Below are 14820 nucleotides of genomic sequence, written 5' to 3' on the forward strand. Positions count from 1 at the left end.
TGGCCACCGTCGGGCAACCCGTAATCTGCACTGAGCAGAACCGGAGGCCTCACGCATGGAGCGTGAGGTCACGAGGAAGACAACCTCTATAAAAATTACCCCAATCTTAAGGTTCGTCGCCCGCCGATGAGATGAATGGCTGTTGGGAGTTCAGCCGCTAGGGCGTCAAAAAAAAAAAAACACACAATATGGAATTGCGATCAGCCAAAAATTCTACCCGGGAGGGTCCCGCTTGCGGGGAATCCCTTGGTGCACTGGGAAGCCCGTGCATCGGCCCTATCGTATACGGGGGGGCCAACTGTCGCAACAGAGAAGAAGAGAATGGGGAGGGGATTGAAATAGGAAATGCGCAGGGGGGAGAGGGAGTGGCGGATATGGATGTAGTTTTAGAAGTAACAAATGTGAAAGCAGTAGAAGGAGAAAAAGAAATAAGAGAGGAAAAGGAGGAGTCTGAGGTTATGATGGAGTCAGATTGCAGCAATAGAAGGAAGGAAAGTAGGCTTAGATCAGGCTCTGACTCTTCTGCGGCTGCGTCAGGCTCTAGTCGCTTATGGCAAGGTGTCAAACGGCCTCGTAGAGAAAATGATGAAAGTTCTGGTACTTCCGATGAGGATAGACTTGGGTCAACCATGCCTAACGAAAGAGAAAACAGGTCTACGATCTCTAATTATGGCTGGATCAAAGCCAAGGAGTCCCTCAAGAAAAAGAAAGAGGAAAAAAGAAATAAAGTCAAAGATGAGCGCTTGAGGGCTTCAGTTGTTGAAAATTTTCGGCGCGAGGAAAGAGTGCAGTCCATAAATAAGACCGCAGCCCAAATTCAGAAGCAAGTTTCGGAGGATGTGGAATTGATTAATAGAATCGCTAAAACGTCCTCCCACCTAAAGGGAACATTTGTGCGCGACCTTAGGGACGCTGCCGCCTCTATTCAGGAGGCCGTGGAAGTCCTAAGCTCACGCACCATCGCAGAAGAGACTCGGCAGCTGCAGGCTGACAATGTTCGTCTGCAAGCTGAAATGGTTGAACTCCGTAAGGAACTAACCCAACTAAAAGAAGACATGGATAGGGTACGCAATCAGGAGACTACGTGCTCCCCTATGTATGTAACTGAGGAGCCGCAAGCTGTAGCCCATTCTAAAAAGAAGGACAAAGACCGTCGATCTGCAAAAATATCGACGCAGCCTACCATGGAGGAGATCTGTCACAAAGTGATGTTACAGGTCGGAGACATGGTCAATGCCCGCCTTGCTTCATTAGAAGACAGACTTCTCCCAGAGAAGCGTTTGCGTCCGCCATTATCTGGGGATAAAAAGAAGACCCATGGCACAACAGAACATACAGCCGGTAGTAGCCAGCAATCCACTCATGAGAATCCACTTACGCGTCCTGCTGAAGTAGAACAGACAGCTAAACCTTCTGCGCATGATGGGGAGCAGTGGGCGAAAGTTAGCCGCCGTAAAACAAAGAAGAAGGAAAAGCAAAGAGGTTCGCTCGAAGAACCATCATCGCTGGCGAATGAAGAACGCAAGCGGCAGCCTGCTGACAAATCTCGTAAGCTTCGCTCCCCGCGTTCAGCAGCCATAGTCCTAACGCTGCAACCCGGTGCTGAGGAGAAAGGCGCCACATATGCTGCTGTGCTTAAGGAAGCGAAAGAAAAAATAGATCTTTCAGATCTTGGAATTACTGCTTTGCGGTTTAGGAGAGCGGCAACAGGAGGACGCATTTTGGAGGTTCCGGGAGCCACAAGTGAAAAGATGGCAGATTCTCTCGCGCACAAACTGAGGGAAGTTATCAGCGAGGAATTCCTTCGAGTCTCTAGACCTGTAAAATGCGTCGACATGCGTGTTTCAGGGCTGGATGATTCTGTATCCAACAATGACGTAGTAGCTGAAATAGCGTCACGCGGAGGCTGCACTGCCGATCAGATTCGGTTTGGCGAAATAAAAAGGAGCTTTTCGGGCTTAGGGACGCTTTGGTTACGCTGCCCAGTCACAGCTGCAAAAAAAGTGGCAGAAAGTGGTAGACTATTAGTGGGCTGGGTTTCAGTCCAAATAAAAATCCTGGATGAAAGACCCCGCCGTTGCTACCGATGTCTAGAGTCAGGACACCTAATAGCACAGTGCTCAGCTGAGGTTGACCGTAGCGATACTTGTTACCGCTGCGGTCAGGCGGGCCATAAAGCGAGGGAGTGTTCAGCTGCGCCACACTGCAGGGTATGTGAAGATGCTGGTAGACCGGCAAATCATTTGGGAGGTAGTCGTGCTTGCAACCAAAGCACCTACACAAAAAAGAAGAGCAGTGGAAAGATTGACGATGGCCCCCGGGCCTCCTCGCAGTCTGCTCGTCCGACTACAAGTGCGGCCGAAGATGTTACGATGTCTGTAGGATAGTGTTAATATGGCTCTCAAATTTTTACAGGCTAATATCAACCACTGTGCCGCAGCTCAGGATCTACTGTTCCAGACTATGGCAGAGTGGTTCATAGACGTTGCTGTGGTTTCAGAGCCATATTTTGTACCTTCTGGTGATGATTGGGTAGGTGACAGAGACGGTTTGGTGGCCATCGTCAGTCGGACTTCTGTCGGTTCCCCAGCAATTGAAAAAGTAGTAAGAGGTCGAGGATATGTCTTAGCGCTAATTGGCGGTGTGTCTGTGATTGGGGTCTATTTCTCTCCGAACCGTACTCTGGCCGAATTCGAGCAGTTGCTGTTGGAGATCGGAACAACGATCAATAGTAGCCGTCCAAGTCGCGTGCTTGTTGCTGGCGATTTCAATGCTAAATCTGTAGCGTGGGGATCCCCGGCAACCGATGCACCTGGCGAGACTCTTGAAGATTGGGCAATTTTGACAGGCTTGGAAGTGCTGAACCGAGGGTCAACATTCACGTGCGTGCGGCGAAATGGCGGCTCTATTGTAGATGTTTCGTTCGCCGATGCTTGCCTAGCGCGTTGTGTTAGTGGGTGGAAGGTTTTTAAAAATGTGGTGTCACTTTCAGATCATCGATATATCAGGTATGATGTGTTTACCCATTCGATTTCAATAAGACCTCGAACCCAAACCATGCGGAATATTGGCCCTCGTTGGTCCATTAAGCGTCTTGACCGTGATGCTTTAGTTGAAGCGGCGCTGGTACAAGCGTGGCTTCCGGTACCTGCAGATACCATAGTAGTAGAAGAAGAAACTGAGTGGCTCGGTCAGGCTATTACGCAAGTTTGCGATGTGGCTATGCCACGGACCGGTTTTATTCCCCCGAGAGATGCTGTATACTGGTGGTCTGAGGAGCTAGCTCAATTGCGCAGATCCTGTGTGGCCACTAGACGCCAATTCACGAGGAGTAGGCGACGGCGAACTCGTAATCAGCGAGAAGAAGAGCGACTTTACGCGGTATATCGGGAGGCTGTCGTGACTCTCCAGGTGGCTATAAGAACAGCTAAAAACTTAGCCAAAGAGGAAATGTTAGCCAGTCTTGATGCCGATCCCTGGGGTAGGCCCTATAAAATAATAAGACGCAAGTTACGTCCAAAGGCGCCACCACTAACGGAAACTCTCCAGCCCCAGCACCTGGAATTAGTAGTGGACACGCTATTCGCTAATAGGGAAGATGTGACCCCGCCAAGCATGGCACCTTACATCAGTGAAGGAGATACATCCTTTTCGGAAGTTTCCGAGGGAGAGTTTCAAGCAGCGGTGAAACGGCTTCAATCCAAAAACACTGCCCCGGGTCCCGACGGCGTCCCTGGGAAGGCGTGGGTGTTTGCCCTTGGCCCTCTGGAACCTAGAGTTAGAGCTCTCTTTAGCGCATGTCTAGAGCAGGGACAGTATCCTCGTACTTGGAAAATTGGAAAACTTGTATTACTCCGAAAGATAGGTCGTCCTGCTGACTCAGCTTCAGCATACAGGCCGATTGTCTTGCTGAATGAGGTAAACAAACTCTTTGAGCGAATAGTGTCAAATCGGCTTGTCAAGCATTTGGAGGAGGTGGGGCCAAACCTGAGCGAAAACCAGTATGGATTCCGTCGAGGCAGGTCCACTATCGATGCTATTGCTCGGGTGAGGGCTTTGACGGAAGACGCACTTTCCCAAGGCGAAGTGGTTTTAGCGGTATCTCTTGATATTTCAAACGCATTTAATAGTCTCCCATGGAGCTGCATACGGGAGGCTTTGAGGTATCACGGGATACCGGGATACCTACGGCGAATCGTGGAAAATTACCTTTCTGAAAGAGTAGTGACATACCCAGCTAACAGTGGATGGACGCGGAGGGAGATGACATGCGGTGTTCCACAGGGTTCGGTCCTTGGTCCACTTCTGTGGAATATCGGATACGACTGGGTGTTACGGGGCTTTAACGTGCAGGGCGTTGACGTCACGTGTTATGCAGATGACACCCTTGTTACTGCCCGTGGCAAAACCTTCAGAGAGGCGCGTATACTTGCGACAGCTGGTGTGGCTCAGGTAGTGGCACGGATCCGGCGATTGGGGTTGGAGGTAGCCCTTAATAAATCTGAGGCTCTATACTTTCATGGCCCAAGGATGTTACCTTCGGTTGAGTTTGACCTCGTCGTTGGAGGAGTATCTATCCCTGTTGAGTCGACTATGAAGTACCTTGGACTCGTCCTCGACAGTCGATGGAAATTTGCGGAACACTTCCGACGACTGGTCCCAAAGTTAATTGGTGCCACCGGGGCGCTGAGCCGGCTTCTCCCAAACGTGGGTGGACCCAACGTCGCCTGCCGTCGCCTTTACACTGGAGTAGTGCGATCGATGGCATTGTATGGGGCGCCAATATGGGTATACTCTCTGACTGCTCAAAACCGAACACTGTTGCAGAGGCCGCAGCGGGTCATGGCTGCCAGGGTAGTCAGAGCTTATCGAACCATCTCCTGCGAAGCTGCCTGCGCTTTGGCTGGGACGCCTCCATGGGATCTGGATGCGGAGGTATTGGCGTCAATGCACCTGCTCAGGGTGGAAGCCCAATCACGAGGAGAACAAATTTCCCGGGGAATAATAACCAAGTGGAAGCGCAAAGCTCACGGCGAAGTTCTTAGGAAGTGGCAAGAGAGGCTAGAGTTGCCAGGTGCAGGTCGACAAACAATTGAAGCGATTCGACCTGTACTCCAACGGTGGGTACAAAGGAGGTACGGTGAAATTACGTTTCACCTTACACAAGTTATTTCGGGGCACGGCTGCTTCGGAAGATACCTGTGGAAGGTGGCCGGTAGAGAGCCTACAGAGGTTTGCCATGAGTGTGGCTGTGCCTCTGATACCGCACAGCATACTCTGGCTGAATGTTCCAGTTGGGAGGAGCCACGCGAGGCGCTGATGGCTGTAATCGGACGAGATCTATCTCTGCCAAGCGTCATAAAAGCCATGACGAAAAATGAGAAGTCCTGGGAAGCTGTTGTCTCCTTCTGTGAGATTGTGATGTCACAGAAAGAGGCAGCGGAAAGGTTGAGAGAGGTCGACGTGGATTCTCATCCTATCCGCCGTAAGAGAGCCGGACGCAGGCGGCTCGTTCAGGACCGTCATTTGCCTCCTTGACGAGGACCTCCGGGTGATAGATACGGGGAATCTGTCACCCACCGGAGATAAGTCCTCGAGTCGTTAACGCTTTCAGTGTTTCCTAAGCGATCGTAATAAAACTACAGGAGAGCTCAATTTACGAGTGTCGCTGGCTGGGTTGCGGTAGTTTACGAAATGTTCCCGTGGCTCAGTCATCAGGCGGCGAGTAGGAACACCGTGGGGTTTTAGTCGGTTGAAGTCCGACATAACCTTCTTGCCTCCCCGTGGCGAGAAGGTATCCATGAGGATTTCCCCACGTAAAAAAAAAAAAAAAAAAAAAAAAAAGGCTTTTATTCATATTGCCTTGCTCGTTTATTAGTATTTAAAGGGTCAAGATGGTTTGTATGATTTTAAGTGACAAAGCGTCACCTATAACGAGAGCCGTGATAACCCAGTGCAAATGACCTCTGCCTCCGATTCTGGAGGGTGTGGGTTCGAATCCGGTCCGGGACATGCACCTCCAACTGTTCAGTTGTGTGCATTTTAAGAAATTAAATATCATGTGTCTCAATCGGTGAAGGAAAACATCGTGAGGAAACCTGCATACCAGACAATTATCTTAATTCTCTGCGTGTGTGAAGTCTGCCAATTCGCATTGGGCCAGCGTGGTGGACTATTGGCCTTACCCCTCTCATTCTGAGAGGAGACTCGAGCTCAGCAGTGAGCCGAATATGGGTTGATGACGAATACAAATGGCTATGTTTCTGGTCAAGGTATCAAAGGCTACGTCGACGTCTCTTGCATACTTTTGTTACATTCAAATTGGACATAAGAAAACGCACGCAATAATCCAAGTTACATGTCTTAGACGCGGGCGTCTGCAAGTTGCAAATAATAAATCATGTTATGGATCAAATTCTGCATACTGAAGTCATCATTTTCATCATTATTAGATTATGGCCGATAATACTACCAGGCCTTAAGTTTTCCGGGATAAGGGGGATTATAGAAAAACTGAAGGAATCAAACTGAAGTAGAACCACTAATTGACTTATTGATTGAGCTGTTTTGTGTGAAGTCTTCCGACTATTCAGTGTTAGAGTACTTGATAATAAGATACATTGAGAAACGAGAAAATCTCATGCTACGTGTACCTACCCGATCGTATTTTATTAGGCTTGAACTAGATTTAGAGGCAAGTGGGACGTTAATTTGTCGGTAAATGTTAAAATTACATCTTCGCGAGTACTATTTTAGGAGTTTGTATTATGACATCACACTGCCATTACGTGATATCACCGAGCCTTTCGTGAATTGTGAATTAAATATGTCCATAAGGCCGTATAGCAGAGTTAATGGGCAGATGGACTTGAATAGGCCTAAGAAGCACGCCATATTTCATGAAGACCAAATGACATATTGTCGACCAATAGCGGTGGATCGAAAGTATCGGTCTCTCCTTCATACCATCGCAACTAATGAGAAAGCTTATACTCGTTTTCGCCGTTATTGGTCGACTCTTTATGTTTGTTTGGTTGAACGCGCCAATTTAATGAACTAGTGGTCCGATTTCAAAAATTCTTTCAGTGTTTGATAGCCCATTTATCCAGGAAGGTTATAGGCCATATATTATCCTCGTATACCTACGGAAACGGGAACCATTTGGGTGAAACCGCACGGCGTCAGCTATTATATATTTTCCTAATGTTGGTTCTTAATTAGTCCTCAGAGTAAGCGGTACATTTAGTTCAGTCGTAGTTTATGCGAAACGAAATCGTGTCATACGTGACACAGAAATACTTTTGCAATATGGGGTAATTTTTTATCTTTGAAAGGTACGCGACACACAATTCGAGCGAACGTTTCGCGGTACGAAGGCTTTAGCGGGAGTGAGTCACTCCGTGAGTCAACAACTGCACCGCCTGAACCTGCGACCTTTGTTTAAAAATATAGGTTATTGATCCATAACCGCGAGATTCCCTATATTACTGAACCGTGGCGCTAACATGCGACCGCGTGCTGAGATATAGAGAATTTAATTGAGAAGTTAGTGCCATACCTATTTTTTATTATTGTCGGAACATGTAGACAATTAGACATCCTGTAGACACAGCATGCGACCAACGAAATATCTCGGGAAGACGAAATGACATATTATTGTCGATCAATAGCGGTCGTATTTTCTCTTCACAAGATATTATGTCGTGGTCGACAATATCTTTTTCTCTTCACGAGATATTATGTCGCGGTCGACAATATCTTTTTCTCTTCACGAGATATTATGTCGTGGTCCACAATATCTTTTTCTCTTCACGAGATATTATGTCGTGGTCGACAATATCTTTTTCTCTTCACGAGATATTATGTCGTGGTCCACAATATCTTTTTCTCTTCACGAGATATTATGTCGTGGTCGACAATATCTTTTTCTCTTCACGAGATATTATGTCGTGGTCGACAATATCTTTTTCTCTTCACGAGATATTATGTCGTAGTCGACAATGTCTTTTTCTTTTCGTGAAATATTATGCTTGATATGCTTATATGATGTTTTAAATCATCTGACTGCTGACTAGCCCTAGCACAGGTTGGGTTGCACATGCACTAGTTGATATAAGTTATTTTTGGACCAGTAAGTTATTTGTCCTGTCAAAGATGGAACTCAACACATTAATAGACCGCAAAAATGGATAAATAGCCGCGATAGCCCAGTGGATATGAACTCTGTTTTTAATTCCAACGTTTCGTTTATGCGCATTTTAAGAAATTAAATATCACGTCTCAAAACATCGTGAGGAAACCTGCATACCTGAGATTTTTTTAATTCTCTACGTTTGTGTAGTCTGCCAATCCGCATTGGGCCAGAGTGGTGGACTATTTGGCCTAACTCCGAGACTCGAGCTCAGCAGTAAGCCGAATATAGGTTGATAATGAATAAAGGGTAAAGTTGAAAGATTTGATATACACACCTAAAGAGGAAGTTCGTTTCGTGTACATTACTAACCCTGTTAAAATATGGTCATACATATTCAGCAATGCCACAGGCATATGTTAGTCAGTTTATAAATAGACAATGTACTAAGCAGCTGTTTCTGACCACACTAACAGTATGTGCTTGTATGACATCTGTGATCTGGTTCAGTTACTATGGGAGCTTACGCATTTGATTACTTATTAGAAGTGGCCTAATTGAGCATTTACATTGGAATCTATCAGTAATCTATGTATACTAATACTTTCCATTGTATATGCTCTGTTAGGACACTTATAAGCGATGACTTATTATTATTGATGACATAAAGATGTAACGCTTGTGAAGTAGTAAAGCGTTCGCTTTTAGCGTTGTCTGTTCTGTGGGGTTTAATCTGTGAATTTACGGAATCAATTTTAAAATTTCTTTTACTTAATATTAATTACGTTTGTACTTTACTGAAAGAAAAAACGGCGGCCTCAGTGGTATGCGCGGTGGATTTACAAAACGGAGGTCCTGGGTTCGATCCCCGGCTGGGCAGATTGAGATTTTATTAGTTGGTCCAGGTCTGGCTGGTGGTGGTGGTGGCTAGTTACCACCCTACCGTCAAAGACGTACCGCTAAGCGACTTAGCGTTCCGGTACGATGCCTCGTAGAAACCGAAAGGGATGTGGATTTTCATACTCCTCCTAACAAGTTAGCCCGCTTCCATCTTAGACTACATCATCACTTAGGTACCATCAGGTGAGATTGTAGTCAAGGGCTAACTTGTAAAGAATAAAAAATTGCTTTGGAGTTCCTTCCCTACGTGCAAAGTAAGCATGACTTTTTTATTGTCTATCCCATGGTGTGGGGAATCGTTATAGGTAATTAAGGGTTGAATGAGCTAATTTAAACTACGGAACCCTACACGTGTGGCTCGACACGGACGTAGCAGGTTTTTAAGTTTCAGAGTCCGATCACCGTCACGTACTTACGCGTTGCGGTGCGTTTGTATAGAGATGTGTATCGCATCGTCCCACGCGCACGTAATAGCGACTTATCAGTTAAGCTTCAGTGTAACTTGTAAGCGTAAGCTTTGGTTTACTGATTATATCTTTACCAGCTGGCTCACTTACCACAATGTTTGTTTTACAATGGTAACCTGGCCCTTAACTAGAGAAGCTTGTGTCTTACGGCATGTATCTAATGGCTTGTATCTAACCTAACATGTAGAGAATTATGTAAAGTTGTATGTATGTGTGACACTCGCATAAATAAAGAGAATAGTCTTTCACATAACCAATATTCTTAAAAGTTAATTTGTATTTGACAAACGAGGACGCTTCGCTCGCTCATCCGCATAGTTTGAAAGGTGATGATGCCACAGACAGACATATACACAGACAGACACACACACATTTAGAGAGACATCGACGTAAAATTTAATACCCCTCTTTTTGCGTGGGGGGTAAAACTAAAAAAATAGTAGGTACAACACATAAAAACATGATCAAGTAACCTTTACACAAATAATAAAAATAATTTTATCCGGTACTTAAATATTGCAAACATGGAATACCTATTCGTATTTTCATTGCTAAGATATAAAATATTCTTACCTCGTAATTTTTTCCCCAAAAAGTTTGAATCTCTCAAAGCACACGCGACACCCAGCTGAGACGATCGAGATTGTATCACAAGAAAAATATATTAAAGGTGGAGTTTGAAGAGATAAAAATCTTTGCATTTAAAACTTTGCAGGAACTTTTGAGAAATGGCCGTTTAGATAAGCGTTTTTTTTCGGGACGAGTTTTGCTTACATAAACTCTTGATGTTTATTGTATCTTCTTTTCGTATGGAACATGTAAAAAATACAAGTTCCGAGTACTTCGAGTAAGCCCAAAACGATAATGTGTAAACAATTTACCACGTAGCTTGTGTACAACTCCTAAAGTTGTAACCATATAAGGATTTCTTGAAAGGAAATCTGGACAAATTAGCCAATTGAAGTAATAATAGCAGAGCAATATTACATTACATTAAATTCTCTACCTCACTATTAGTTTTTAGAAATAACACGAAGACGTTAGGGTAAACCTGCTTGTATTCATTAAATAAATTTACCCTTACAGCACCTCCCCAGCTGAGGGAGTCGCAGGGATTCGCTGGATGCAAGCGGCTCAGAATCGTGATGTTCGAAATGTTCTGCATTGGATGTTCATCGGCTGATATAATAATGATGACTCATTACTTGAAGGAATTAAAAATATATTACAATATAACTGAGTATGAGACCATGGTATCTAACCTTGGGATCAACGAACGGCGTAGTAATTATTAGGGAAGATAATGATTAGCTCTTACAATTCGCGAATGTGCCATGGCGTTCTGAATTCACATATGCTATGATACAAGAGTAACGGTCAGCTTTCCGATATGCAGCCTCCTTGAGACGTCACATATGCGCTACCGTGCATATAGCCTCTTTTAACTAAACCTCCCTGTTACTGGCCACTTGCAGCTAATCGATGTCAGCCAACTTGCGGAGTTTGGCATTTTATCTCGTTGAGGGGTGTACTGCACTCACATTGCCAACACTTTTCTCTTTTTGAGTACCTTTTGACTCCAACATCGATTCAGCCCATTGCCACTTCACTAGGGAATAGTAATCCCTGAAGCAAATTCTTGGGGGTTATTTTGTTTCTGGAAGCAGTATTATTAAAAAATATATGAAAACTTGGCTGCTTTTATATCTTGTATATATTTCACAAAAATTATTCAAATTAATTACTTATTAAATAAAATAACAATTAATATATTTGTCTTCATTTCATTGTAGCTGTAATATTATGACCTACATTTTAATACTAACTAACTACATTACTTGCAATTTATAAACATTACACGCTTTTAGTTTGAATGTAAACCTGGAACAAAACTGACAAACATGAATAGAGCATTTAGGTGCCGCAAAATGGAAACGGGGAAGTTTCGAGATTTTAAAGCTTAATGGCGTGTACTCAAGTTTTATGTTTTACTCGTGAGCGTATGTGGTTTTAGGCCTACCTAATGTGTGTACCGTATTTACCCAAGCCACAGAATTTCGAAATTCTGACTTGAGGCACAAAAATAGAGCCTCTTTTCATTTGAACTAGACTTGTAAACACATTTCCTACCTTATTAGTGTGAAGTAGTAGCTGTCTGCAATTCTTACGTTTTCAGTATATGTAACATGGGATATACTTTTCAAAGCTTCTATTTCCTTTAAATGTCATATTGAGATTGAAATAAAATAACATTGTTATATCCTTTCCTTTGCCAACTGTCTCTTGTGAAAGCTAGTTATAGAGAATTCAGTGGCAATCTAACGATTCCTTTTGATTCAAAGTAGTATACTCTATTCAATGTTCTATACAAACATGATTTTCTAAAAATCACATCATTCTGAATTCAAACATTTCTACTTCCGGTACATCCTTTTCTTATTTTTGTTTCTACCCATTTTAGTAATTTTCATCATTATCATCGTCATCATTGTCATTGTTATCAGTATAAGCTAATTAATCATCAAAAATTAGTGCGAGTGTAAAGACAATAGAGTCCATCATATAAATTTATCATCAAGCGTCAGGAAATAGTCGTCCATTTTTTCCGTTTTTCTTAGATAAATCGAAGTCGTAAATAAGTCCGCGGGTACAACGACTTCAATCTCGACCATTATTACTGGTCCTTCGTACAGGATTTCAGTTTATCCTGTCTGAAAATAGGACGCCCGGATAATATGTTTTCTCTCGCCTTTCTTGGTAAAGGAACCTTGAACAATGTATGAGGTGATTCGTTTATGATCGAGTGATTCGACGCGTTACAACAGATTTAAGTTATTATAAAGGAGATGTGTTTTTAAGCTTGTTTCTATGATTTTTTGAGAAACTCACAGCTCAAAGGTTCAATATCTTAAGTTTTTAGTGGATCTTATATCTTCTTGTCTACGCATAATATGGAAAATCGGTTCTAATAGATAAAATACCATAATTGATGAATTTTGAATCTTAATATTTTCAATATTATTTAATATAGTTAAAAAACTGTTGATTTCACAAATTGTATTCCTAATTTGCCAACAAAAAGTTTTCGAAGAGAAAATGAGACAATTTGAGTTTTGGCATGTATCCAGTTCTGAGTTGGATTATTTCGTTTGTTTCATAGGACAGTCAATTATTTTCAATTTAGTCATATTGATAGTCGTTTTTAATAAGATCTTGATGAAGGATATAATATGAAAAGAGGAGAAGACATAATATTAGTAATTTTCATGGTATTCAGGAGAAGTTCACGTTAAAACCAGAAGTTGGTACAACAATAGATAGGGTAGAAATCTATGACCTCTCAGCCTTAAACATGAACATGGAATGTATTTTTTCATCACCTTATATCTACTAATAATAGACGGCAGTAGGCTACTACTAAAAAGGCAAGGCAGTAGGCAATAGTAAGCTTACATTCAGAATTCGCTACTATCCTATTTAGATTTAGATATGTTTGCCAGTAAGCCTTACGACAGAAACGAATGCTCTACTCCTAAAGTTACAGATTTACGACATTGACATACGTCGAAGCCGTCGAAGTATTGTATAGTGGCTATAGTGCAGTTGGGTTCAAGTTACAAGCTGATAGCAATGTTAATTGTGTTCATTTGTTAATTCCTTGCTACGAGTCAGTGAAAAATGCTCTTATTGTGCATATATCTTTTAATTTGAGAAGTAGGCTATCTACCTATATTTCGTAGCTTAAAGCTGTGTTATAAAGCTAAGTAAAATACATTAATTTGGGCGAAAGGAGAGATACTGTAACCATGATTGTTCAATATTAGAATATCAGTTACTGTGACCGTTTAAGTCTATAGAATGACTTTTCCTTGTCTTCTGATAAGTAGTAGATCAGAAGATAAGGGTGACAGCTTTAATAAGAATGAATGTCTGTCCGTTAATAAGAATGTATTAACGCATAATAATTGTAGTAACTGAGCTAAAACTCAAGTCCGTGTCATATGCTTGTTAAAATGTAAGGCATTTTATGCTTAGCTGAGCTGTATATTCTTTCTTTTCAGGATATTAGACAGGCATACTGTCTGTAACAAGCAAGAAAGTGACATGTCTCACAACTTAGTATTAATGCTGCTTAGCTGCTCTAAATAACAAGGAAATTTAAAATTTCAACTTGCAAAATGTAACTTTTGTTACTAATGCTGAGATCTTGTCAAACTATCTTTTAACTCAACCCTAAAACTTAATTGAGTATTAAAGTCATGAAAGTTTCGTCATGAAACTCTTTGTTCTTGTTTAAGGATCCACTCAGTGCCTTACTTGTGCCATCGCAGTTCATTGTAATACGCCAACAATGTAATAAACAAGTAGGTTTATTGGCGTCTCGCACTTGAACGTGTTTTGTTGTTGAGAGAAAGTGCTCCGCGCTTTTAGGGATACAACTGTCGTATTTCTCGGACTTCTGCTCTCGGGTGTCTTTACTTTATACGTTTATTTTCGATGTTATTTGGTTTTATTAGTTTTGTTCTTCGCGAGAATATCCTTTGAGATATAGAATTGTTACTTGTCTCTCGCTACTGTGTTCGCAAGAGAGCTTTTTGTCCGAGCTACTAAATCTCTATTTAATCTTCATGCTATTTTGTCTAATGAACTTTTATTACTACTGTTATTGTTTCTAAGCGTAATGGATTATTAAAGGCATTAACAAGTGCTTGTTTAACATACTTAGGTGGTCTTTTTCTCTTATGACTCTCTCTCTTTTCTACATAATTTTTTTATGGCTACCTGGCAAAATAATCGTCTTCATGCGCATGATATGCGTTAATGGTACAATACAAAGTTATGCGCCCGTCAGCTTAAAGCATACTCGTAGATGTTAAGCCATGCGGCTTACATTTTACCGGCAACCGTATAGGTAGATGTTAAGCTATGTGTAATTTTATCGGCTACCGAAGCTGCAATGATATTTGACGTTAGAAATAAGGTTGAAGATATTTTTTTTTCATAGAGATCCTTTTAGAGTTACATTTTGATAGCTCCACGTTTAAGGGGCCGAAATCAACATTAGCGGAACTTGTGTTCGAACCCCGCTGACATTAATATTACAACTCCTTACTTTTCACTAAAGTAGTCTTTACGACTGATTGGAGGGGAAGGGGAAATATGAATCATATTTAAAATATATGGGCTATTGTTTAAAAAAACAAGTTATGTTAACCGATTCACTAATAAGCAGCATTTTGAATTTAAGCGCCAAACTCTCCTAGTACATGAGAGAGATCTGCGCTTTGCAGTGAGTGATGAAATATAATGTGATGAAGCACT

At 42.3% G+C, this 14820-nt stretch overlaps 2 protein-coding genes across 2 annotated transcripts in view; both read left to right on the top strand.

Annotated features, from left to right (window-relative positions):
* LOC112043767 (protein tweety-like) overlaps window positions 1-14820 on the top strand; it is a 91884-nt gene that overhangs the window by 40387 nt on the left and 36677 nt on the right. The window lies entirely within an intron of this gene.
* Window positions 189-2387, top strand: LOC112052772 (uncharacterized). The gene has a single exon (XM_024091988.2). It carries the CDS (start codon window positions 189-191, stop codon window positions 2385-2387), a length of 2199 nt encoding a protein of 732 aa, XP_023947756.2.

The sequence above is a fragment of the Bicyclus anynana genome, chromosome 11 (assembly GCF_947172395.1).
Source record: "Bicyclus anynana chromosome 11, ilBicAnyn1.1, whole genome shotgun sequence".
In the NCBI taxonomy this organism is placed as follows: domain Eukaryota; kingdom Metazoa; phylum Arthropoda; class Insecta; order Lepidoptera; family Nymphalidae; genus Bicyclus; species Bicyclus anynana.

Excerpts from the sequence above, each read along its gene's own strand:
- LOC112052772 (XM_024091988.2), top strand. The coding sequence starts at position 189 with ATGGAATTGCGATCAGCCAAAAATTCTACCCGGGAGGGTCCCGCTTGC.